The 23,291-nt window shown below is 41.2% G+C and overlaps 4 protein-coding genes across 4 annotated transcripts; all 4 read right to left on the bottom strand.

Annotated features, from left to right (window-relative positions):
- Nucleotides 1-1,238: 1,238 nt before the first annotated feature.
- On the bottom strand, nt 1,239-4,946 carry LOC124201650 (selenoprotein V-like). Its single transcript, XM_046597812.1, has 5 exons — nt 4,874-4,946; nt 4,686-4,811; nt 3,983-4,622; nt 1,466-1,546; nt 1,239-1,344 (listed from the first exon to the last, which is right to left on the bottom strand). The coding sequence occupies exons 1-5, from the start codon at nt 4,944-4,946 to the stop codon at nt 1,239-1,241; spliced, it is 1,026 nt and encodes a 341-aa protein (XP_046453768.1).
- Nucleotides 4,947-5,615: 669 nt separating this feature from the next.
- On the bottom strand, nt 5,616-6,973 carry LOC124201883. Its single transcript, XM_046598140.1, has 3 exons — nt 6,561-6,973; nt 6,176-6,373; nt 5,616-6,115 (listed from the first exon to the last, which is right to left on the bottom strand). Exons 2-3 carry the CDS (start codon nt 6,370-6,372, stop codon nt 5,791-5,793), a joined length of 522 nt encoding a protein of 173 aa, XP_046454096.1. The 5' UTR covers nt 6,373; nt 6,561-6,973; the 3' UTR covers nt 5,616-5,790.
- An 8,236-nt stretch (nt 6,974-15,209) lies between these two features.
- Nucleotides 15,210-19,214, bottom strand: LOC124201651 (uncharacterized protein K02A2.6-like). Its single transcript, XM_046597813.1, has one exon. It carries the CDS (start codon nt 19,212-19,214, stop codon nt 15,210-15,212), a length of 4,005 nt encoding a protein of 1,334 aa, XP_046453769.1.
- A 19-nt stretch (nt 19,215-19,233) lies between these two features.
- LOC124201652 (glycine-rich protein DOT1-like) lies at nt 19,234-19,662 on the bottom strand. Its single transcript, XM_046597814.1, has one exon. It carries the CDS (start codon nt 19,660-19,662, stop codon nt 19,234-19,236), a length of 429 nt encoding a protein of 142 aa, XP_046453770.1.
- Nucleotides 19,663-23,291: the final 3,629 nt, after the last annotated feature.

Here is a 23,291-nt window from a genome sequence, read left to right on the forward strand (position 1 = left end):
TGTAGCAAAAGTAATCACCACGTGTACGGTAGATAGCGTTTGGAATTATCCAAGGTTGATTGATGTACAGTCGGATGAATTGTGTCAAAAAATATGTACTAGGTCCTCAAACGGTCGACTGTGTCTCGTTTGCTTTCCAATTAGACTTAGGTTCGACAGTTTTTCAAAAATGTCCGCATAGATCAAATTCCTTTTTCTTATATTGTCAATTTGATGACGCATTTGTTGAGTTAGTTGAAATTGTATATGGTACGAGAAGTCTATTGGTCAAGTTTACTGGTTTTTCCTACAGCGTTGCTGTAAACGAAATGAAGGACGAGGACAATTTAATTATTTTCGACGAAGATTATTACGTCCCACACTTCGAAGTTATGTATAACGATAAGGAACTCTGTCAAAAGTTTCGGAAACAAAACATTCGTTTTGCAGGCGTCAGTGAAGTAGCGGAAGGTGTGGCCGGGTCACGCCAGTAACGGAGCCAAGCGCCCCATAATCTGTTTTGAGTTTTGGAGTGGAGGAACGTGCTCCAACAGGTTCTGCACATCGAAGTATATGTGCACCAACATTTTTACTGCCTCACAAGTTAGAATGGAATAAATTTAAATGAAATCTACGGACTACCACTTCAAGATTGTTAAATTGCTGGAAGACTTGTTTACGGCTAAGTCACCGATAAATCATGTTGGTTGGCCAAAGTTGGTAAAGATCTCCAACCTATTGTTCAAAGCGTTCACGTTTGCAGGGAAGGATGCCTGGTTTCGTAAAAAAAAACGTTTCCCCCTATTACCTCCAAAATTACACGTAGTTCAATTCATTTCTGTAAACGTTCACATTCAATGTTACATGTAAGGTACCCTACAAAAAATTCGACAACGATTTTTTTTCAAAAAGCCCCACAAAATATGGAATAGGCGGCTGTTTGAAAAAAATCCCTGTTCGGATTTTTTTGTAGGATATTGTACGCTGTTGTAGGGGGTTAAAAGAAGAAAGTTCAATCTCTGAGAGAGAAAGAGAAGATTTAAACAATACAATTTTTTATCCTCAATATGGATAGGGGGATTTTTAAAGAAAAATTACATTCGGAATTATTTTGCTAATGTCGCTACACTACAGCAAACCACTGTTAGGACACTTCAGGTAGATGTAGGGATTTGAATGCAAAATTTTTAGGACAAGGAATTTAACCTTTCTCATGGAAAGTGTGAAAAGCACTTAGAATGGTGCAAGGTGGAAGTTTGTTAATGCAAAATGCTGCTACCATCACTGTCCGTGTCTTGTAGAAAAAGTTGAAAATCAGAAGAATCACTGGTGGTGGTGTCCGTGGACTGATTTTCAACCTGCGTCCTGTGTTAGCAGTAAATGGTTATGTGAAAAAACTTTCCTTTTTGTTACACTCGTCCAGGTAACACGGTTATCTTATTCCAATGTTAGACTGACATCGTTTTATTGTAGCCGATGCCCTTACTTTTTCAGGATAAAACCGATGTATCCGTGCGATGTTCCATTGTCACATAAGCAAACGAAATAGATCTTACATTTATCTGATCTATTTTCGACAATGATAGATTACGAACTTCAAAAAATATCGTTTTTGATTTAATTACTACCAAAAATTTTGTCAAATTTGTTTTCAAACATGATAAATGAAAATAAACCAAGCGGAACATTCATTTCAAATCTTAAATTTAGTTCAACAATTATTAGCGCTGCTTGTTTTTTGGGTACTATGACATCTTTCGCTTCAGTTAACCATCGTTTTATTTTGGATAAGATGTTAACGTATGTGGCATTAATTGTTGCCTGAGTTTTATTGCATTCTTGAGGGGGTACAGACCTATGTTGAACTGCAACTACAAATAATAATGAAATCATAAATAGGTTTTTTACCATATACGAAATAACAGAATTTCATACTTTTCATTATTTTAGCCAGTAATTTCTTACCAAAGGCTTTTCCTCCTAATTTCCCATCGAAGGTATATGCAGCAGCTATTGACTATTTCAAGGCAATTGGAACCTTCAATAAGAAACAATTCACGAACATGTGAGATCACTGATTTAATTCAAGATCACTGATTAATAGCAAGACAAGTTTTCTGCTATCGAAAAACGATTGATACATGTATGAAGATCTTTTTACACTGATAATTTTTAATATAGGGTTTAGCGGCTGAGGTTGAGCGGCGGGGACTGCGCGCACCCCTGGGAGAGGAGTGAGTGAAAGGGGGTATACCTGGGCCATACCATCAACGGCCATGTTTCCTCTATCTCACCATATCAACGGTGGTCTAATGGTCAGAAGCCCGGGCTGTAATGGCAATGGTCCGAGTTTCGTATCACAGGCAAGTCGAAATAGAAATTTCGAAATAATAAAAATTTATAAATTTTATAATGACAACTGCAATAGTCATTGCTGTATCATGCGATCACATGTTGCATTACATTATTCAATGTCTTTAATCCATGGTTAGCTACCATAAGGCTCATGCATTCCCTTTATTCTTACAGGTCAACGGTAGTCTAATGGTCAGCAATCCGGGCTGGCATGCCAAAGGAATGAGTTTCGAATCTGGAATCACATTAGGAAAATAAAATGGATCAGGAAAATAAACTTTAATTTTGACAAATTAAACTTAAAAAGCTTCCGGAGTTAATGGAAGTGGAAGATCGGTGGTCGAACATTTCAAAAAAGTTAGATTACACTCATTTTGAAGCTCTAGGTGCTATTGTCTTTTTAAATTTTAAAAATATCAATTATTTCGAAATTGCTCGGTTGACATTCGATCCGCGGTCTTTCGACGTGTCAAGCCGGGATGCTGAACATTAGACCACCGGTGAAATGTTAAAAGACGGGGAAACATGGGTCCGTATAGTTTTGCTGAAAATTTCTATCTCGCATTGTCTGAGACTCGAACCTCGGTCCTTTGACATTACAGCTGGAGCTTCTGACCATTAGACCACCGTTAATATGTTAACCAATGGAGAAACATGGGACAGAATGGTATGGACTCGATAACGTCGTCAACTTATTAGTTTGGTCTCATTTCCACTCAACCAAACCACTTTTTGAAATATCATTGCAATTCACCGTATTCTTATTTGAATTTTCTTATGCTCTTCATATTTGTCCAGGCCGACTTCTAGGACTTTCTAAAGGGATATCCGAAGCTATGTTTGTGGATCTGTAAGTGTTTTATGTAGTAGCGTGTGAACTGTATACGTGTAGTGGTAGTGCCCAGGGGTGGGAGAAACTAGGCTCACTAGGGGGAGTCGTCGGATACCCCAATTTTTTTTTTAAATTTTATAAAAAAAAATCTTGGGCCTGAATGACGTCAAAATTGGCCCTGAAAGGCACGTAAAAAAAAAGGTGGGCCTGAACGTCGCGGGCCTGAATGACTGGGCCTGAATGTCGTACACCCGTTTTGGTGTTTTTCTTACTCGTGTCATTTCGGCCCCCATACTACAGTAGGCAATTTAATATATGTTAAATTCGTGATTGAAATTAACTTTTTTTTTAAATTGCGCCAAAAAAATCAAATCAAATGTATTTTTTATTACTGATTTTTGTTTATATCTTTTTTAAAATATTAAATATGAATTTTAAAATATTAAAAATGAATTTTAAAATTCATAAAAAAAATAAACAAAAATCCTATTGGCAATGACAGGAATCTGAGTTGCAGAGATTTTTTCCCTTTGTGGGTAGATGGCAGGAATTGTTTTAATTTTTAGCACAATTTTTTAGCACAATTGGGTAATAGCAAGCGGGTCTTCCTGCAAAGGGATGACTTCGGTCACTGTGGGTGGGACATCAGATAGGTATACATATTTTTGGGACCATTCAGTAAAGACAAAATATTTCCCCGCCCAAGTGTAAGCCTTAGTTAAAGGTTGGTAGGATCTTTTCGAAACATCTGAATTTCAATTTTTTTGCGCCGTTCGTTTTGTTCTCCCTCCCCGTCCTCTTGCCACTTTCGCTGACGTTCCCGACGTGCTTGATGGTGAATGACGAGACGACGGCTGTTCAGCCGTCGAAACTGTTGAATGTGGAGACGAAGAGCCTGATGGTATTGTAGTCATCGGTGGTTGCACAACTGTTGAATGCGAAGACGGAGAGCTGGATGGCATCGTCATCAGCGACGTCTGTAAAACTGTTGAATGTGGAGAGGGAGGGCTTGATGACGTCGCACCCACCGACGGCTGCAGGAGTACTTGATGTGGAGAGTTGGATCGCTTCATGGACGTAGATGGTTGCGTAGGTGTGGGATGGATAAGTTGATCCAGTGGCAACAGACTGGATGGGTGCTGTGACCGTTGCAGTAGAAGAATTGGGCGATTGGGCTGAGGAGTCGGTTGCCTCATAGGAGTTGGCGGCCTCACAGGAGTCGGTGGCCTAAAAGGAGTTGGCGGCCTCACAGGAGTCGGTGGCCCTAAAGGCGTCGATGGCCTCACAGTATTTAGTGGCCCTACAGGCGTCGGTGGCCTCACCAGCGTTGGACGACACAGTGTGGATGGCTGCGGCAATTGCACCATTCGAATTGGTGAGACGCCTGGTGGAAGGTTAAATGTGTTCTCGAAATTCATCAGAGTATCAGCGTCGACATCAATTGTAAGAATATCATCTAAAAAAGAATAATAAAATTTTTTTTATTAGGGAATTAGGTTTGGCTACGTTAAAATCTTACTGCTATTGTGGCTCGTTGGTAGGACATTTTGCCAATAACTCGAACAGCCCATTCTACTTTGAGCCTCAGTAGATTTCATCAGCGTACCAGTTTCAACATCAACTGGAAGAGTTGGAGTAATATCATCTAAAAACAGGGAAATAAATGATAATATTAAATAATTGAGCTTGGTGAATTTTATATCTTACTGTTGCTTGTTTGTAGCCCATTTCGGCCTTCATTGGGATCTTCAATAATACTTTGAGCTCCAGCAAAATTCATCAGCGCACAAAAATCAAAACAACAACTAGAGGAGTTTCAGTAATAAAATCTACAAACAAGGAAATAAAAGATTGTATTAGGGAATTAAGTTTGGTTGTATCAATCCTACTGCAATTGTTGCTTGATTGTATCTCATTTTGGTCTTCATTGGGATTTTCGATACTACTTTGAGCCTCAGCAGATTTTGGTTTTCGAAATTCTATCTTTTGATCACCTGAAAAAAATATTGTGTTACCAAGATGCATGTCTCAAGAGACATTGAATTTAAATTGCAATACAATTCTTTTTAATCCATAGGTGTTCCCACTTATCGAAGAACTCTCTCACAAATCCAGTCTGAGTTATGGAATCAGCCTTGGGTCCAAACCCAAATACGTTTGCATATGGCTTTCGCAAGGGAGGTACATGGCAATAAACATAACATTTTCCTCTCCACTGTCTCTACCAATTTGGAAACCCTTAAATGAGAAATGATTAACATTAAAAAACATTAATTGTTCGTTCGATTGCCAGACAACTCGGCCAAAACCAACTCGGCCAAGCCAACTCGGCCAGACCTTTTTTTCTGTTTTTTTCTGGTCGAGTCGTCCGAAATATTGACAAAATTTTTCGGTCAACTGGGCCATCATCAAACGTAGTAGGTACAATAAATCGGACAACACGGCCAAATAAAAAAATATTATTTATCACTTTTGTATTCTATTTATAAGTTTTTAGATATTATTGACAATTTATACAACATTGAAAATACACAGTTAAAATAAATAAATCATCGAAATTGCAGTTATCTGGTTCCACTCTTTGGTCCACGCTTTGGTCATCCACATTTTTCTTAACACTAAATTTAGCGTAATATGACATTCTCATGGGCATAGTTTTCCAAGAGCGGCCTTAAAATGTTGCTCACCGAAACTGCTTTAAACTTAAGACCAACAGCTTTGGCTTTTCGAACTATTTTATCTCTCTCATAAATGTTTGGCGCAAGCTTAACTATACACGTGTGATCATTGCTGGGTGTGTACGAATTACTGGCTAAGATGACGCGCGAAAGACATTCTTTTCCAGTACCGTCAACTGATCTGCAACGGAAAACCTGGGAAGAATCAGTTTTGCGCTCGTATTTGAAAGCGTAAACGTAGCCATGAGAGTTGTATACTCGACGCCCTTTTCTAAAAATAAGACAGACAAATCAGGGTATTATAACAGATTCCACAAAAGATTTGATATACCTTTCGCCGACGCCAGTCTCTTTCCACCAAGTAAGTGGATGGTGATCTTCGTCTATCATCGGTGTCGGTTGCCATAATGTATCCTCATTTACAATGACCGGCAAAGTGTGGCGACTACTGCGATCTTCGGCTACTCTTTCCATCATACTGCCACTCACCCTGTCTGTCAGGTGCCCTTCGGTTCCTAGTGGTACCATACTATAACACATACAAAAAAAAATATTCAATACTAGCTTAAACTGAAATGTTAATATAATAACAACTCACCATATCACCAGTAAAACTCACTCAAGTGAAAACGTGAAAGACCAACTTAATTCAGTGAACAGCGACTTAATTGGACTTATATCACTAACACTGACAGCTTGGCCGAGTTCACAATTACCTTGAATAGTAAATCTTCTACTCTTTGTCTTTGTGTTCTCGACTTTGATGAATTTTTATCCCTCTTTTTTCTTTTCCCAGTTTTGTTTGCTCTAATTTTGGTTTTAAAAGCAACAACTCGAGAATCACTGTTCCCTTCTCTGTACTGCTATTCTGATTTTCTCTCAACATGCCCTTGAACAATTCTGTTTCAAAATTCAATTAATCTAGATGTAATTTTTTTTAAAATTTTACGCCATTCGAACATTTTTTGGTGAATTTCAAGTGAAATGGGGTTACGGGCATGGGAATTAAATAAAAAATCGTAAAAACTTTAATTATTTTACAATAAGAAACATTCCGGACGTAAGATAACTTGATGACAGGGAATACGCAATAGGGTCGGCGCATGAAATTTCGATTTGTTTTAAATATACTGGTTAGAATCAGTTTTTTACGCTGATTCTCATGATATTTTATTTTTTTTTCAATCAACCTATTTATACAATTTGCTAGGTTGCTTAATTGTTACATTGTTGCAAGAAATTCTTTCAACCAAACCGAAGAGCAACAAGGAATTATATTTTTCAAGTAAATTTGACCCCGGATTCACAGGTGATCATATGTTAATCACCATTTGAGTACTTCATTTCTGGTATTTGCTGGTTTTCGAAGTACTTTTATCATAATCATATAATCAACAGATTTTATAACAGTTAAAAAAGCAATAATCACATTCATTTAAATTTATGATCAAGTCTTTTCTTTAATTTACCAGATCATATCTATATGAAGGTGCTCCGTTTGCTCTTAACATAAGATGTTTCTTCCTTATATCCTGATTTTGATGAAGGGGTCCAGCTAGTAAGTTTAACATGGGACGCATTTGTTCTTCCATGTTACTTAAAAAATAAGTACTGCATTCATTTCGCAGTTGTGATCTCTGTAAAAGCTTATATGGCCGTCTTATTACTTACGATAATTCTGATTTTTGTAGGTTAGGGAAAGGCTTAGAATACTTGTGATTTTTTTTCGGGGAAATTCACAAGGAAAAGAAATTTACAATTTAGAGCCAACCTCTATCAGAAGATTTTGTGACTGTTTAGTTCGTAAGTGTGTCGGATCTTCCAAAGCAATAAAGTTGTCTTATCACCATCTTAATGTTATTTATATCAATTTATTTCATTTTGAGTTTCCATGACATATACATACATACATACATAAAGAATAAAGCTGCATTATGCCATGCCCAACTGATCAAAAGAACTTTCATTGTCCGCCCGGACAACCCGTAGGACAATGAAGAGATTCAGTCAGCCAGGAGAAGTGCTAGAAGAGCTGAGCGTCGCTGGAGGATAACCGGTCTCAAATTTGACAAGGAGATAATAAATCAGACGTTATTGAACCTCCATACAATGATTTATGAAGCAAAAGCTTCCTTTCTGAAATCGCAAATCCTGGAGGCAACAGGAAAGAAGTCTCTCTCTTCCGCGTTGTCGATTCGCTTCTCCCTGTCCAACCCGGTTTCCGTTTTCCTTCACGTGACTATGCCTCTCTTCATTGGATGAACAATTCAGCAGTTTCTTTCCTTGTAAGTTCCAGGATATACGGACGAGCCTCGATGCTGTAGCCGATGGATGGTTCCTGAGATCAGGAAACCAGTCGTTCCACTCTCATCTTTTCTACCTAAACCTGTTGACGAAGTTTCTGCTCTTTTTCTAGCCTCCCCATCAAACTCGTCTCCACTCCAATCATGAAAGAATGTTTGACTATACTGGCTTGGCTTCACCCATAACTGATATTATCAATCTTTTTTTTATCTCATGTGTATTCCAACTCACAATGAATTTTTCTTTAATCCATCCTCTGTTAAAGAAAAATGATCTTTATCCTGAAGATCTTTCTAACTTTTTTACCTGTATCAAACCTCTCATTTCTTTCCAAACTTTGAAATTAGCTGTCAAACAACTTTTTAGTTATCTTAACCTACGATCTCTTTTTGTCCCTGTGCAATCAGCTTTCAGAGCAGCAAATTCTACTGAAACTGCCCTTTTTCAAGTATTGAATGACACAATATTGGCCGTTGATAAAGGTGATGCCGTAATTCTTGCTTTACTTGATCAAAGTGCTGCTTTTGATACAATTGATCGCATGACATTCTTCTTAACCGTCTATCAGCTCAATGTGCTATCTCTGGAACCGCTCTGTCCTGGTTCACATCCTTCCTTTTTATAGGAGGAAATCTGTCAGTGTTAGTGGTTTTTCTTCCTCTCCATGTCCTTTTCTCTAACAAGGATCCTTGCTTGGCCCCATATTGTTTGACGTCTACAGATCTAATTGCCCCAACTGGAATCTTCGATCCCTATTTCTCGGATGATACCCAAGAATATTATTACTTTCATCTTCTACAACATCTGCAATTTTACCAGCAACTAACCTTCTCTTGCCTCTTGGCGTCCATCATGGAACCAAATAAGTGTTTTTTAAACAATGCTAAAACTATATGCAGAAAAAACTGAAAAGTCCTCGCCTCATCAGCATCCCATGTCAAGTCCTTGGTACCCTTTTCCTCTTGAGCTAGACGATGCCCTTATCACCCCATCTCCTGTCGTTCGTAACTTTGGCGTACTGCTTGACTCTCATCTCAGATAGGGATCTTCAAATACGCTCCACCTGTAAGGAGACGTATTTTCACCTCCAATGGATAGCCAGAATAGAGAGATTCCTATTACGTCCCAAAATTTGTCAGTCGGTGCGGCCGTTTTTCATCTCCCAGCTAGACAATGGAATGCACCTTGGTCGATATATGTCTATATAGAAGATATATTTGTCTGGGCTCTCAGGCTCCCTACAGTTTTTATTTAAAAATTGCTTGCTAACGGTAAACGCGTTTCAAAAACTTTGGGTTGTAGGGATGAGAGATGTTTAAATACATTGCCTCATATGAAACATTTTATTTTTCTTACCGTTTCCATAATTTTTATAGTTTTCCACCATTATTACATGCAGCCTTTTAAATGTGTAAAGGTTAAATTCAAGGCTACATTCAATTTATTTACCATTGCCGCCGACGGTTTCATATTTAAATGCCGTGAACTACAGCATACTGAGAGCTGTTTTTAAGTCCTAGGATGCATTTTGATTGATGAACATTGCTTTGTTTTTAAATCGTTTCGCTCAAGGTGGTAAAAGAGACGATTACGGAGCAGTGAGGATTTGGTTTGATTCCCAAACCAGCCTCAAGCTTATTCCCTGGCCAGGCCCAGCTCATAAAATTTTTCCAGTGAAGAAGATTTGAAAAGCCTTGTTGGATGAAATGAATCCTCGTTTTCTTTGGGGAGCCACCTTTTTTGGATACTATTAATGATAACTGGATTTAAAAAATAAATCAAAAATGTCTTAACAATGCAATTTTTTCTATTCCTGATGTATGTGTGGACATATTGTTTTAATAAACAAAAAAAAAAATTTTTCCTTTTTTACAATTCACTATTATTTTATTTCGTTTTTTAAATTACTTTCATAATTTTTCAAACAAGAAAAACATTTTCTTCCCCATTGATGCATTTAAAAAGTTTTCAGCTATCGTAACTAGATACCAATGCTAATTTAAACTTAATTTAACTGCCTTAACTGTCCTGCTGCGATTTGTTTACAGTATACTGTACCAGATGCATTCTCCGCCCATCCGCTCACCAGCGAAAGTACCGAAATGGTACTTCGCGTCGTCCGGGACACGAGTTTTGATTCGCTGGGACCGAGTTTTCAGATGTGAATTTTACACGAGTGAGTTTGGTTAGCAGGGTGGCTGTTTTTTTATCCGTTGTGGACTGCTTCACCTTTGATCGTCAAAGCCAAAGTCCATTTGAGAGTATTAGGTCTCAAAGGATTCGGGTGTACCAATGTGATTGTTGGCGACGATGAAATTTGGCGGCGAAGCTGGTTTCTCGCTTTAGATAAACTCAATTTACTGAAGATTCCGCTTTGTTTATTCCCTCTAAGAGCCCATATTGTCACAGAGGAGTTCCAATCTGGAATAAATTGCTAGGCTTCTTTGCACGGCCCATTATACCCTAAAACCAAAACTCCGGCGACGGAACTTTTGGGACAGCAGCATGGCTTGGAATCGGATTGGGGCCACTACTGCCTACTATCATATTTTCTTGAGCAACCGAGTGGGAGATATTCAATCCATCACTTAGCCAGAAGAATGGTGCTTTGTTTCGTGAATTAGCATTGAATTAGAAATAGCTGATCTCGTTATCCGCTCCTCCCTGGATGAGCAGCCAATTCTGTCCATTTTGGTTAAATAGGACAACTGGACAAGTTTATTACTTCTAAAAAAAACTGACATTTTTCTCACAAGAGTTGTGTGAAAACATTTTCTAAGTTTCTAAATTTTTTGATGTGAAGATGAGATTGTCAAGTTAAGAAACAAGACTCACGCTGCCAAGTTCGTTAATTTATTCACAGATTATTATTATCCCTAAACCTGATTAACCATTTTCTTGTGGAAGATTAATTATTACAAGATAATTTCTTTGGCGTTAGAAGATGGCGCAATTCCCAACTGGAAGCCACCTAAGCAAGTCGGTAGTAACGGAAATCCTCGTCGGTTGATGGTAAACATTTTTCTCACACGTGACGTGTGACAATTTTTTTTTTTTTTTCTAATTTAATTCTAATGTTTAAAAATGTTAACTCACAACTTGTGGTTGTAAAGTTTAGAAATAAGACTCACGCTGCGAGGTTCTGTAATTAACTTGAAAGATTGCTATTATCCTTTATTCCGGATAATACTTTCTTTAATTTGTTGAAGATTATTAATTTCATTTGATAAATTCTTAAGCGTTAAATTCTGGTGCAAATCCCACAGTTTTCTCAGACGTACTAATTTATATGCAAAATAGCATTTATATTTTTTTATTTCCAAAAGCCAAAAATTGTTTCCATTGCAAGCTCTCTGGTCAGATAAAAAAATTTCATCGTAGACGGCGAGCCCGAGTGTTGCGTAACTTGGAGCTGATCTCCAAGCAAAGGAGCCTTTGCACTAAGAAGAGGCACACTTACATCAACTGCACCATCGTTAATTGTGGATTTTGAAACTTTCGGCAAACTGGAAAAAGAATACGATATATTTTTACTTCTTCATAAGTTTAATCTACGCAATTTCTTGAATGTAACATCATATCAACCAGTCTTTCTTGTTACCATGTGTTAGTGAACATATAATATTGTGACCCTATCACCGAGAAGAGTTTATGGATTTTGATACGTTTGGAAGTAATACTTACAAAAACCAATCGCGTTATTAGGGGGGTTATTGTCGTAGTTTCACCAAATATAGATTCTTTTTGGTTGGTCCAATTTGTCAAGACCATTTGCCAAATTTCCCCACCGTTTTTTTATTTTTTTTAATTTCTTTTATTCCTTAGACTGCACTCTACTATGCAACAACAAAGGAAAGTATCTAAAGTAATTTTTTTTATTGTTTCGTTTATCTCTAGCCTTGTTCTTTCTATAGATGGGAAGAACTGCTTAATACGCCAATAATTGATCAAAATTGCCAATAAACATCGGGGAACGTCTTTGCACAAGAATCCAAACCGGCTAACAAAATGTCGTAAACGATAAAGAAGTGGTGTCGAAACAGTCACACCAGCCAAAGAGGCAAAATGGAAGTGACAAAATCTATCACTCTCTCAGTCAACTGATTGTCAGTGATGCATAGGGAGTAAAGGAAGCTGATTCATCCTTCCAAATTGACGTGGTAGTTGATGAACCTAAACATATTAAAATCTTGGATTCAAAATAAGATAACAGTTTGTGTGTGTATGTAGGCTATTGAAATGTTGTAGTAATTTATTTGAATTTTTTTTGTTAGCTACAAACAAATCGGAAAACAAGATTTTGTGTTCGTTTGATCTGCAGTAATAGTTTTAGATAAAGGAGCCATTGACATTTCAGTTAACATATACAAGAATTGCATCTCCAAGTCTAAGTTAAGATCATTTTCAATAGTCCAGCTTTACTAGTTTCTAGTGGATAGATTAAATTAAAATAGTAAACGTAGAACTTGCATTACGTACCATTTCGAGGATTCGTTAACTTAACATTAACGTAACAACTGTATTCTGAGACTTTCATTTTTTAAATGATGAATAAGACTTGATTTGGTACTTTGTATTTTAGGATTGGGCAACTCAAGATGGCGATATTATCAACTTTGAAGTTCTCGGGCTAAGCCTTTCTGGAATTGAACATTCCGAAATGGCTCAAATCGAAAATTAAGCAAGGCTAAAAACGTTAATTTACATTCTAATTTGAGAATAATAGGTATAATAAGCCGTGGTCCTCCAAAGACGATTTCATGCGATCCAATAACCGTAATCAAGCAATCAATCAATAGTCAGTGACAATTTTGACCATCCATGTTAACAATCATTTTAGAAAGGAAAAGGCTTGCTCGAGGTACCAACAAAGACATACAGTAATGTATTTAACAAATGTATATTTTAAAATCTATATGATTTTTAGGTTAAGCAAACTATAGCAACCTTAAAAAAAAATGAACCAAGCACAATAATATTTAGTGAACAAACATTTTTTTCTCCAAAAACCCAATTAAATCATTACCTTAACAAAACTATTTCTGTTACGTCATATAGTGGAAGGAAACATGCTGTAACACAGTTTCAGGTGAGCTTGACATCCGTGTGCGACAATAGCTTGTGCATACCCACGTCTTGCCATTTAGTGCCTTCCCAGAGAACGGTATGGAGCGAGTAGAGTAAAGCCCTGATATTACGCTGATTTCCATCTGTCCATTCCATTTTTAGTATTGAAATATTTAAAAAAAGTTACTATCGTGTATGAAGTTCACTGAAGAAATGTGTATGCCAAGCTTAGACAGTTGAGATCAAGAGAATTTCTGACATGCACATGAATGATGTTGGAATGGCAAATATGAGTCACCGAAGAAAAGCAAATCAAAGCCCCTTCTGTCCCCTTTCCCTGGTAATAGAACAAGTTGTTAAAGGAACAGAAAGGGAGGTCTATGTTTCAAGTTTTAACTTCATGCAATATTTCCCTAAGTTTATATGTCTCGATTGATAATGTAACTACACAATTATTATTGGAAAACATTTTCTGTTGTGTATTTTTTTCTTCTTAAATTATAATTTGTCAATCGTCAAACGGAAGACAAATTACGATTTACGTCCACGTCGTTGTTTCGCAAAAAAGATGGCGATTTATGCTCATGCAGAAAGAAGCGTTGGCTCCTTACTGGATCGCCGAAACCCCCGAAACCTGTTCAACTGTAATCTGGCAACCCTTAGCCATTTTCTGCTTTTCTTTATTGCCTTCCCTCTCTTTAGCCCTCCTCTGCTCTCTGACGTCTTGGTCTGCTATATAACTCAATCTCCTTATTGTAGGATTTTGACAAGAAGAAAAGTAAATTGATATGCCTATTCGAAAATGGCTGAAAAATACTTATCAGAAATGAAAAAAAGATTATGTAATTGAATGTTGTGAAGAAAAGTAGGCTGAACTTGGGAAACTTCCTAGAAAGGTAATATTTTAGTGCTAATTTTGTGTGCTTCATAACTTTTTGATTAACGTGATTTCATTATTTTTTAGATTGTTAATATTTTCAAAGAAATCTTTGAAATAGATTTCCAAATTTATACTTTTAGACAAAATATACTTGCAGTATACCATTTAACTCCATTTGGAGTATTTTCATTGGAAGTAAAAGTATCTGATAGAAGTGATACAATTGAAAATGAACCCGAAAACAGGAAGTTTTTTGAATACCTTGTGGTAAGAAATTATGGTGATATAATAAGGCATAATGCATCTCATCCATTATTTAAACTTTTTTTAAAAATGTAACAGAGTACCGATGAGGATTTTCTAAACATGTGCTATGTGTTTTCAAATTGCACCAAATTAGCAGCCATACACCGACGTAGACAATTGTTGTATAGGATTTCTAAATTGCGTGAAAAACGTCAACACTTCTTTGGTTTGAATAAAAAATCTTTTTATCTCAATTATTTCTAAATATAAAGGTTTCCTTTTTTTAGATCAATTGAAAGAACATGACTGTTGTGTCTGCGTTAAGATCTTTATTAAGACAGCACAACTAAATTAGACAACGAAAATTACACACAAGGGTAAGATGCGGACACGAAGGGAGAACCTTAACGCGAGGAGTCGCGAGCCCGAATGTCCACCTCTCATCTCTCTCTCTAGCCCGTCACTGCCACGACCGTCGCGACATCTCCCGTACACGGAGAATGTCATCGATACACAACAACTCCTCCCGAGCCGACGTACGCTGTCGACGGCTGTCGACGTACGGGCGGCGGCTTCAATATCTAGATAATGAGGGTGTGGTATGCGCGTACACAAATAAGGAACTGATTTGGGCACATGAGACACATCATAATCCACGACGGTTGGCGCGTTGAACATGAGGGACATGGAGGACATTGAATGAAACAAATCGATGATTAAACATGAATTGACACCGACATGGATGGCATTAGACATTAAAGACATGGAATGACACAAATCGATGATTAAACATGAATTGACATTAACATGGATTGCTGTAGACATTAAGGACATGGAATGAAACATCTCAATGATTAAACATGGGACGTTAGACTGAAAACATAACCCGGGGCTTGCGTTGACGGGCGCTTCTGCGGGGAGCTGGTGGGATGGTTGCTGCCGGCTGCCGCCCGTCTTCCGGGCGGTCCATGGTCGCCGCTGCGTGTTGGTCGCTCGTCTCCGTTGACTCCGGTTCTGCGCCGCCCTCTTCCTCGGCCGTTGAAGGTACCATGAGACGGATGAATCGCCTGTTGCGCCAAAGCACGCTGCCGCTAGCGAATTTGACACGATATGACCGGTATCGGCCAACCGCGACGATCACCCCAATGTGGCTCCATAATTTTGTCTTGTTATCCTGAACACGCACCGGCGCCCCGACGGGGAGGGGGCAGAGTGAACGGGTTCGGGAGTCAAAGCGGAATTTCGTGGCCGCGTTCGCTTCAGCCTGTCGTTCTCGCGCCGCCATAACCTCTTTCCATTGGCTGGCGTAGGATGAGCGGTGAGCTGGAACGATAGAGCGGAGCTGATGGCCAAAGACGATTTGAGCCGGCGACAGTCCCGTCTCGTGCGGAGTATTCCGGAATTCCAGCAATCCGGCGAGGAACTCCTCCGATGATAAATCTCCGGATGGGGCCAGCTTCAGCACCAACTCCTTCACCGCTTTCACCGCCGCCTCTGCATGCCCGTTACTTTGGGGATAGTGCGGGGTGGAATTGCCCCACGCTACTCCCCAGCGTTGAAGAGCCGCCTGAAAAATTCCGGCATCAAATTGCGGGCCGTTATCCGAACGAAGGCGCATCGGAACACCCAATTCCACGAAGTTGCTGATGACGGCCTGCATCACCTCCCGGGCCGTCGGGTCATGCTTCCACTGATGCACTACCGGCCACCCTGACAGACGGTCGGCATAAACCAAGACATGTAGAGACCCATGTTGGAACAAGTCCACGGAGACGTCTTCAAAAACATACGTTGGCATAGGATCGGCCAACAGCGGTTCCTGGCCTTGGCTCGCCAAGCGTTCCTGGCAGGTGGCGCAGCGCTCCACCAACATCGTGACGTCATTGGTGATTCCCGGCCAATAAACGGTCTGTTGTGCGCGCCGTTTTGTCCTCACGATCCCCTGATGAGCCGCGTGCAATTTCGTGAGGATTTTACGGCGTGATGCGAGAGGGATAACGATGCGCGAGCCGTACAGAACGAGGCCGCCATCTGTGGACAGCTGATCGCGAATTGACCAGAATTGACGGATGTGGGTCGGAATGAGCGCACGATTCGTAGGAAATCCGGATTCAACTGCAGCGATGAGGTCAAGGTAATGAGGATCGGCTGCTGCTCCCGTGCGTAAATCGTCGAGAAGGTGATCCGGCAGATGACTCGGTGAAACTGCTTCGTCTTCCGGTTCGATAATTGCGTTGACGCTCTGAATAACTACATGACGCACGGAGAATGCTAGTTCCGTCCCAACGCATTCATCGTCCACTGCCGGGTCGTTCACGGGTGCTCGTGAAAGTGCGTCCGGTATTGCAAGGTCTTTTCCCCTGCGCCACACGGTGGTAAAAGAATATGGGGACAAGCGCTCCTTAAGTCGCTGGATTTTTGGATTGTCGATTGCGTCGAGGGTATATTTGTCAAGGATCGCCACCAGCGCTTGATGGTCGACCATCAACGTGAAGTTAGGTAGGCCCGACAGGTACAGGCGGCACTTCCGGATAGCCCATTCTACGGCGGCCAACTCCAGTTCCACGATGGCATATCGGGATTCGGTGTCCGTACACCAGCGTGAGTTGGCGTCCACCAACCGCCATGAATCGCCGTGGCGCTGTAGTAGGGCGTATCCCATGCCATTTTTCCGCGACGCGTCGACCTGAATTGTAGTTTCTCGTCCCGGGTCGAAATGAACGAGCACTGGAGGAGAAACGAGGGCTAGCTTCACTGCTGCGAAGGCCTGGTCGTGGTCTGCCGTCCAGACATATGGGTTGCGAGTGCTGAGCAGAGGGCGTAGAGGGGCTTTTGTGGCAGCTACTTCTGTTGAGAATCCCGCCAACTGTTCTACCAAGCCCATAAATGATCGGAGCTCCGAGATATTGGTTGGGCGGGGGAACTGTGATAATGCCTTCAATTTACCTTCCTCGATTGTGATGCCGCCGTATTGAATGTCATAGCCGACCCAAGAAATTCGGGGTTGGGCGAAGCGAAACTTTTCCTTACTAAACGTAATCCCAGCTACACGGGCGGCTTGCAAGATCGCGCAGACGCCGGCGACATGTGCTGGAAACGAGCGATCAAAGCGCAGCAAATCGTCCACCACTCTTATGGTGTTGGTCATGGCTGCAAATGCCGCGTCCGCCCGCCGGTTGTACTCAACGCCGGAACTGCATAGGCCCATGGATGCGCGCAAGAATTTATACCGTCCCCATGGAGTCATGAACGTTGTGAGGTGCTGGCTGGATGGATGAAGGGGGATTTGGTAGTAACCGTTCACAGCGTCAAAACTAGTGAAGAAGCGACATTCGCTGTCAATTTCGGCCACTGCGTCCCGTGGCGTGCGAGTCGGGTGTGTAGGCCGTTTGACGAATTTATTTAAGCGCGTGTGGTCGACACAAATCCGAAGCTTACCTCCTGGACCGCGGATCACTACCAACGGTGCGGCCCACTCCGACGGCTCACTGACAGGCACAATCACTTTCTTCTTGACCAGTTCGTCCAACTTATTCTTGACTTCGACGCGGTCGCCGAACGCAATTGGGTGCGCGCCATTGACGTAGAAGGGGACAGCATCATCGCGTATTTGTATCTCCATGTCTGGGCCAACCATCTGACGTAACTCGTCGTCTTGGTCGAACACTACATCAAATTCTGCCATGATGGCCGATTCGACGACAGAAATCTGTTCCGCACTAGGCTCCACCGGAATGTAAACGCCGCGGAGAAAGGGACCGCTAGAAGGGGCTACCGTGTCGCCCGGATGTAATGGAGCGTCCGTCGCCCTTAAAGAATTTATCGGCACCAACGGTTTAGGATAATCCTGATGTAGAATGTTCAGACTGATACAGTCTACTCGGCATAGCAGCATTCCACTAATCTCAGGGCAGAACACGACCGTGATGCGGGCACTTTGATCACTGTACCGCACTGTCAGATCCCGTTGCCCAATAGACAACAGTGGCGACGAGCGGTCTGCCATAACCAAGTCGAACGATGAAGCTGCCAACTGACTTTCAGATATTCCGATGGCCTCCATGACGTCCTTTCCGCACACACTGACTTCAGCGCCAGGATCCGGAATTGCATTAGTAAGCAGTGCTGCTACTGCGCCGTCTTCTTCCAATATTTCCAGGGATATAGTAGGGGACCCCCGGCGATTTTGGTTGGCCTGGATGTTTCCAATGATGATATGCGCCATCTTAGATTTGGCGCCACCACTAGCGCCACCGCTCGTGCCGGTTTTTTCCTTATTCCGGTTGGGACATTTCGGGGAGAAGTGGTTCGGTTTTCCACATAGATGGCACGACTTTCCAACCGCCGGACAGCTTTCTTCTGGAGCATGAGATGCCCGGCCGCATGATCCGCACTCATTTTTGTATGGGCGACGGTCTGATTGACCTTGTTTCGTCAAGATGGCTGCCACTCCGGATTGCCCACTGAGAATGCGCTCATTTTCCCGAGCCGATTCTTCGCTCCGACAAATGTTGACCGTGGCTTGTAAGGTTGGGAACGGACTAAGAGCCAGCAGTTTCTTTTTCGTTTCCGTGTCCCGAGTTCCGGCAATGATGCGCGTTACCAATCTCGTTTCTGTGCATGTTCCGCACAAGTCTGCTGCGTCCGCCAGCCGACGCAGCCCGATATAGAAGTCGTCGAATGATTCTGACGGTCCCTGCTTCCGCTCTTCGAACGCCACGCGGTCCAGTGCAACATTCCGCTTAGCACGAATATAATCCGCGATGCGGTCGAGCACTTGGTCGGGAGTGGTTATAGTCGCCGGAGTGATGTTTAGTCCAACCTCCACCACTTGTTGCATTGTGGGATCCAGTGACATTCGGAATGCTGCCATCTGTTCCGTGATAGGTTAACTAGCCAGCTGACTTAGTTCCAAAATCATTCCACCGATTCCTCCATGATTTCAAAAGCGGAATAGATATATCGCTGTGAAGTTTGTCAACTCCGGATGGATCCAGTCGCCGTCTTTGGGGGGGTAATGGAGGCAACAAAGGTCCACCGCCACCAGCGCCACCGCCTCCACCAGCACCGCCACCTCCACCAGCGCCACCGCCTCCGCCAGCACCAGCACCTCCGCCAGCGCAACCGCCACCGCCTCCGCCAGCACCCCCACCTCCAGCACCGCCGCCGGCGCCGCCAGCTTGAACGATGGCCAAAAGTTGGGCCAATTGGGTAGCAATGGCCGTCTGACCGACTTCAATGGCGTCGATCCGTGCGTCGTTAGCCGCGATAGCTGCTGTTGCTGCGTTGGCTGCTGCCAACGCATCCGCTGCCGACGTCATGTTGTTGCGGGATAAACTGGGTGAACGTGGACGACGAGGGTGTCTGAAAAAATAGGGATCGTTCATGTACACCGCCCCACGATGTGGTTCAAATACGTTGGCCGATCACGCCACTAGTAAAGAAGGAGAGCGGCTACACTGCAATGTCAGATGTACTAAGGGGGCAGACACGCGCACGAAAATAAATGAAGTAGCGGCACGCCCGATCACACGATTGTAATAGCGTCACTATGTGAACGCACACACCGAAAGAATTACCAATAGGATGGGAGAATCTCCACACAGATGCATGGCGATAAAAGCGAGGCAGAAATGGCTACGCTACGACGTCAGATGCGAAAGGGAGATGGCATCCAAAATGGCGGCGATCACAGACCACGCGACTGCGAGAGACGCACGGTATTAGGAATCGCAGCACTAGTTAGAGGGGAAAAGGTTAAACCAACTGCGCCATGTTGTGTCTGCGTTAAGATCTTTATTAAGACAGCACAACTAAATTAGACAACGAAGATTACACACAAGGGTAAGATGCGGACACGAAGGGAGAACCTTAACGCGAGGAGTCGCGAGCCCGAATGTCCACCTCTCATCTCTCTCTCTAGCCCGTCGCTGCCACGACCGTCGCGACATCTCCCGTACACGGAGAATGTCATCGATACACAACAATGACTTGGTGACCGCTCTAAATGTTTTACCTTTTGAAGAATCCAACATAAAGAAATTGGAATCAAAAGTGAAAAAAACTAACCAACTAATTTTCTGCCAGTATTGCAAGAAAATTTTTATTGTATCCAGAAGTTTTTCGAGACACTACCAAACTCACAAATACCAAGAGTATAAGAAGGAAATCAAACTGCATTTGGATGAAGTTACCAGATTGTCGATTATTCGTCAACTGGATCATAACCATGGCGCCGGTGATGTGGCCAATCGTTCCTTTCCTCGCAAAATTGGCCCAGTGCAGCAGCGTACCCTGTTCGATCCTGTCAACCAATACGATAATTTGGTCAGCAAACAGTCTGGACTAAGTCATCAATAAGTGGAAGTCATTGACATATCCAGTGAATTTCAAACTCCTTCGGTCTCATCGTACGCCAGCTCGTCGTGTGAGAGCCTGATCAAATTTGTACGGGCTTTTTAACCGTCACTTATACCCATAAAACGATAATCGATCGTTATTCCGTTATTTTGAAGAGCAGTAAAAAGACGAGTTTCATTGTGTTTCTTTCTGCATACTAAAAATATATTGATAGATTTCCTCTGGATGCGTTCAGTTCAGAAGATAAGATCAGTTCCAGGACAATTTTTTTTTTCAAATCTGAGTTTATGCATTTTATTGCTTAGGGGAGGGCGGGCAACACGCACACAAAAGGCTTTATGTAACACGCACTAAACTCAGATTTAATTTTTCAAATTCTAAATTCTTTTTTTTTCCTCTGCTGTTTAATTGCCTCGTATATACTAGTACACAACTACTTTCCCTGACAAGTAAACTGCCCGACCAAAACACTACTAGACCCACCGGAACTAAAGAATTGTTCTACAGAAAAATTTTGTAAACAAAAGCGCTATCATTTGTATAAACACAAATTTCGGTAGGTAGTGGTCTATGATGTCATATTTAAAAAATTCATTTCAGCGGGATATGGGTAGATGGTAGATAAATGCAATTTTGGAAAGAAAGGCCCAACAATAAGGCAATATTTTTCTACAGAAATAGTTTACAAAGAAGAGTTTTACTACTTGTATATACACAAATTGCAGTAGCCAGGGGTCTTTTCAAAATTTCACCTGTATTAATTAAAGAGTATATTGATCAAGACTTTTAGCAGGTTGGGCACCGACCGTATTTTGGGTAATGCATGTAAGTACTATCGCTTCATTCTGCGAATTGAACATCGTAATCATTGGGAAAATGGCGATAATAATAATCAATTTGATCAGAACTCTACTGACGTACATTTCATAACCAATTAAGGAGTGGACCCTTTTCCCGTGGCGATATTAAGTCCCAAGCCACTTGTTGTCCTTTCAATGTGAATCTCGTATTGAATCTCAAAGACTTCCACCTGCTGTTCTTAATCGACAGACTCGCCCTGGAAACCAAATTACAAACAAAAAAGGTTTAATCATTTGTTTTCAAAACTGAATAGTAATGATGGCTTACATCAGGGAGCGGAGGCGGCGTAGGAAGTCGATCTTCCTCATCTTCAGACTAGTTTGATGACGTAGACGGCTGCTGTGGCTGTTGCTGGGTCATCTCATGTTTCTTGAGATCTCTTGTAATCAATGCCATAGCCTCCTTGTCCATTGGTTCGTGAATTCGTTTGTTTTTCAAATAGTGAGTTGTATCACGTCTTGACAGCTTAGACTTTTCATGAAGAACTCGTTCGTCTCCTCCATCGAAATCCTGACAATAACCCCACCCCAAAAAAATCGATAAGATTCCAGACAACTGTATAGGTAACAAAAGAAAAACACACTAAATGCCTCTTCATTTTCATCGGCTTCTTCTATGCTTCTATGTCCTTATTGGTCGACAAAGACAACAGCTTTTTCATGAATCTCTAGTTCAGTTTGTTGCTTTTCTTTTTTTTGTTTTTGTTTTCTAAAGAGTGTAGGGTAGTTAGAGCTAGTGGACCATATATGAGCCATGTACTGGAACTAAATCACGTCTTCTACGAATTTATCTTATGTACAACTAAACTGTTACTGATATTAATATTGGTATTGAAATCAGACGGTCACAGCAGCACAAGGCTGATTGCTTTTAAGCCAAAGAAGGTAAAAACGACCAAGTTGGACAGGAAGGAAAAATTAAGAAGAAATATAAAAAATTCTAAATCGGAATCCAAAAGTAATCCCAAATCTGCACAGGCAAATGAGGAAGTCAACAATAATCATTTTTAAAGGAGGAAATCCTTTTTGAATTAAATCCATTCGCAAAGAAGCAGAATTTGAAAAAATATGAAACTGGGCATCTGGAAGAACAGAAAGAAAATCATGGAAACTGCAGTTCTCGAAAAAAAAGAAGACAAATAAAGTGAAAATGAAAAATCCGTTCAAAACGAAAGTGCTTAATTTCTTTCGCAGCTAAAAAAATTGCAACTAAAAATATCCATTCAAAAATGCAGTCAAAATTGTAAAAGTATTTTCTCATTTATACAAGAATAGCTCTTTTCACGGAGTAAGAGATGAAGGATATACATCGCTTTGTAAACAGAATGACTGCGAGCGGTAGCATCTTGTCTTAAAAGTTGCCAGATAGAAAAAATCTTCACCTGAAGACCAGGTCACCAGGGATGACAGTCGTAAAAAAGAACAGTCGTAAACTTCTCTATCGATTTTGAAGATTTTGGTTTATTTGATTGAGGTTTTCTTCATAAATTTAGACAGGTGACATCTGTTGTTTTTTTTGTTTACGCATAGAGCAGGCCGGATCGTTTCAATGAATTTAGCATAGTTTAGCAGACGACGATCGTAAATGAAACATATTTTTTTAGCCCTTTCCCAAACATATGTTTTTATAACTTGCGACCCTTGTCAGGTGTAGTTTCCTAAATAGGTGTGTTTCCAGGCGGTATACGACCGAATTGGTCACGTAATCTCTAAAAACTCTTTTAGCATTG

This window comes from Daphnia pulex, chromosome 9 (genome assembly GCF_021134715.1).
Source record: "Daphnia pulex isolate KAP4 chromosome 9, ASM2113471v1".
Taxonomy (NCBI): domain Eukaryota; kingdom Metazoa; phylum Arthropoda; class Branchiopoda; order Diplostraca; family Daphniidae; genus Daphnia; species Daphnia pulex.